This window comes from Ricinus communis, chromosome 10 (genome assembly GCF_019578655.1).
Source record: "Ricinus communis isolate WT05 ecotype wild-type chromosome 10, ASM1957865v1, whole genome shotgun sequence".
Lineage (NCBI taxonomy): Eukaryota > Viridiplantae > Streptophyta > Magnoliopsida > Malpighiales > Euphorbiaceae > Ricinus > Ricinus communis.
In genome coordinates, this window is record NC_063265.1 from 15,829,907 (window position 1) to 15,833,128 (window position 3,222).

General features: G+C 33.0%; 1 protein-coding gene across 1 annotated transcript; it reads left to right on the plus strand.

Annotated features, from left to right (window-relative positions):
* Positions 1-214: 214 nt before the first annotated feature.
* On the plus strand, positions 215-2,441 carry LOC8288398 (PAN domain-containing protein At5g03700). The gene has a single exon (XM_015725007.3). It carries the CDS (start codon positions 440-442, stop codon positions 1,913-1,915), a length of 1,476 nt encoding a protein of 491 aa, XP_015580493.2. The 5' UTR covers positions 215-439; the 3' UTR covers positions 1,916-2,441.
* Positions 2,442-3,222: the final 781 nt, after the last annotated feature.

Consider the following 3,222-nt stretch of genomic DNA (forward strand, 5'->3'; position numbering starts at 1 on the left):
AAACCAAGAAGATTAAAGAAATTATAATAATCTAACTGACTGTGTATTACTAGAGTTAGCTATCCTAAATTAATTTGTAAAAGTGAAAAATTAATTTTCACAACTCTCATGTATGCAATTATATTATATCACTAACATAACTTATAGTTGCATGCAAGTTGCAACAATCCAATTCTTATAATCATAATGATATGCTCTGAAAGCTGTATGTGGATCCATTTTAAAATATTAAATTGATCACATTACATCTTAAAAAAAAAAATGTTACTTCCGTTCATTTTCTAAAGATCCACAATATGGAATTTAAAACCATTATCTTTACCAAATGAAGAAAACATTATTATATTTATCCTTCAATCTCTTCTTTCAAAAACTCTCAATTTGAACAAAAATTTCTCTCTTATTGCCATTACACCATATTTCTCTATTCTCTTTGAGAATGGAAAACCTGACCGAATCAAGAACTCAGCTTCTGTTCATATTATCTGCTCTCTTTATCACGTGTGCATGGCCGTACACTGCTGCTGTTACTAGTCAGGGACTTGTCATCGGCTTCACAACGACACCAAATCCATCAGTATCCTCGTTTCAATCTGTATTAAACGACTCAACAGGCAATTTCTCGCTGGGTTTTCTCCGAGTCAATCGAACCCAACTTGCAATCGCAGTTGTTCATCTCCCTTCTCTCGAACCGCTTTGGCAGCCCAAGCCCACAACCTTGGCTCGCTGGTCGGACCGAACCCAGTTTTTCTTCAATGGCAGTCTGGTAGTATCTGATTCACACACAGGATTAACATGGTCAACTGAGACACAAGGTGACAAGGTTATTCTTCTCAATACCTCAAATTTGCAGATACTGAAACATGAAGCTTCTGTCTGGCAAAGTTTTGATTATCCGACAAATACCCTCGTGGAGAATCAGAATTTAACATCAGATATGTCTCTTGTTTCATTAAATGGAGTTTATTCTCTTCGTTTAGGAGAGACTTTCATGGCTCTGTATGCTAAGTTTGATCATAACTCTAACCAAATGTATTGGAAACACAACGCGCTTGAAGCAAGAGCAGATATAGTTGAAGGAAAAGGCCCGTTACTGGCTCGAGTTGAGTCAGATGGATATTTAGGTATGTACCAAAATGAAACAGCACCAGTTGACATCCAAGCTTTTAACAGCTATCAGCGCCGTATCAGCCGGTTCCTTTTTCTCCGGTTAGAACTTGACGGTAACCTCCAAGGATATTTCTGGGATGGAAACAACTGGGTATTGGATTATCAAGCAATTGCTGATACTTGCCAGTTGCCTAACCCTTGTGGTTCCTACAGTTTGTGTAGACCCGGGTCGGGTTGTTCCTGTTTGGATAACCGAACACATTTTAGTTCTAGCCAGTGCTCTCCTATTGTATCAACTGCTAACTTCTGTAATGGTATCAGTGGCGGAGCGGAAGATAGGAGATACAAAAACGACCTGTCGGTTTTGAGAAGAAGAGGTGTGGAGTTGCCATTTAAAGAATTAATGAGTTATAAAACGACATCGTCTTTAGAAGAATGCGAGGGCATATGTCAAAGTAATTGTAGCTGTTGGGGTGCGGTGTACAATAATGGATCCGGGTTTTGTTACTTTGTGGATTATCCGATCCAAACAGTGGTGGGTGTGGGTGATGAGAGTAAAGTAGGGTATTTTAAAATGTGGAAAGGTCAAAAGAAGAAAAAAGAAGTGGGTGTTGGGATTGGTGTAGGGATCTTAAGTGGGGCTATTTTGATATTGATTGGTGCAATTGGGTTTGGGGTCTTTAGGATGTGGAAAAGAAGAAGAGGAGTTAAAGGGATATTTGAAGAGGAAAACGGGGTATCACCCGGCCCGTATAAGGATCTCGGTTCGGCTAGTTTTAGATCGATTGAGATGGGTCGTAGATAATGACGTAAGGGATGACATATACTGAAAAGATTGGTGGGATAGGGTTTGACTGATTGTATTACTAAGAACAGGAAGATCATGGCTTAACACTTTGGTTCTTGCAGTGATCGTGGGATGTGGGGCCCTGATTAAGTTATTGGGAAGTGGGTCCATGTTTATCAAGAATCAAATATTTTACTCTTTATTTTTATTTTTGGTGAGAAGAGTCAATATTAAATATGTCTGTACAGTTTGTGCTTCTAGATATTGTTCATGTGCCCCACGTGACAAGTTCTCAAGGTTGGTAACTTGGCGCCCCCATGAAGAGCTGTTTGGAAGAGAAGAAAATTGATGAAGAAAAAGGAGGAAAGAAAGTCAAAAAGAAAAGAAAAAAAGTCTCAACCTTGCTATTTTGATCGATTTTGAGAATGACCCTTTTGCTTGTTTTTCTATTTTGATCATATTGTACTTTAGTCTTTTTAATTGTTTGATTGTTCACTTACAAATTTTATTTTTTATTAATAAGATTTTCAAGGAGAGTAAATAATTTCAGTTCAATAATATTTTTAAAAGAATAATTTTGAAATATCATTATAAAAAAATTAAAAAAATATAAAATAAAAAGAGTAGAGGAGTAGGTTAAGTGTTTATATTAGTATTAAATTCTATAATTTTAAGTGTTGAATAAGTTAACTTACATACTGCATGCAAATAAAGAGGAAAGAAAAGAAGAATGCATGTTATAGGGATTAAAGGGAATTGTATTTAGTTATATAATAAATAATTAGATTTAATTATTAAAAAAATCATGTATTTAATATTTATTATTAAATTTAATGCATAATTTTTAGTTTATTAAATTTTAATATTATTTCAATTTTAGCTTTCGATTATCAATTAAATTTATTATCTAACATAAATTCTAACAACAAAAAGAAAAAAAGAAAAATTGAATCAGTACTTTTGTTATATGAATCAATATTAATGTATTTTATATTTATTATCAAATTTGGCGCATAATTTTTAGTGCTAAATTTTAATATTAATTTTAATTTTAGCCTTTGCTGTCAATCAAATTTACTACGAAATAATTATATTTTTGATGTATAAATTTATAGAAAAATGACAATCGAGCGGTTGAATCTTTAAAATTAACAACTAAGTCTAGCAACTTGTAAAAAAATAAAATAGTATTTTTAGCAGGTTACACATTATAAATATCGATATATATATATATATATATATATATATATTATTAAATGAGATAAAAAATAAGAGACATGTGGTAAAAATATACTGTAAAAATAATAAAATGATAAATTTATCTA

Excerpts from the sequence above, each read along its gene's own strand:
- LOC8288398 (XM_015725007.3), top strand. The coding sequence starts at position 440 with ATGGAAAACCTGACCGAATCAAGAACTCAGCTTCTGTTCATATTATCT.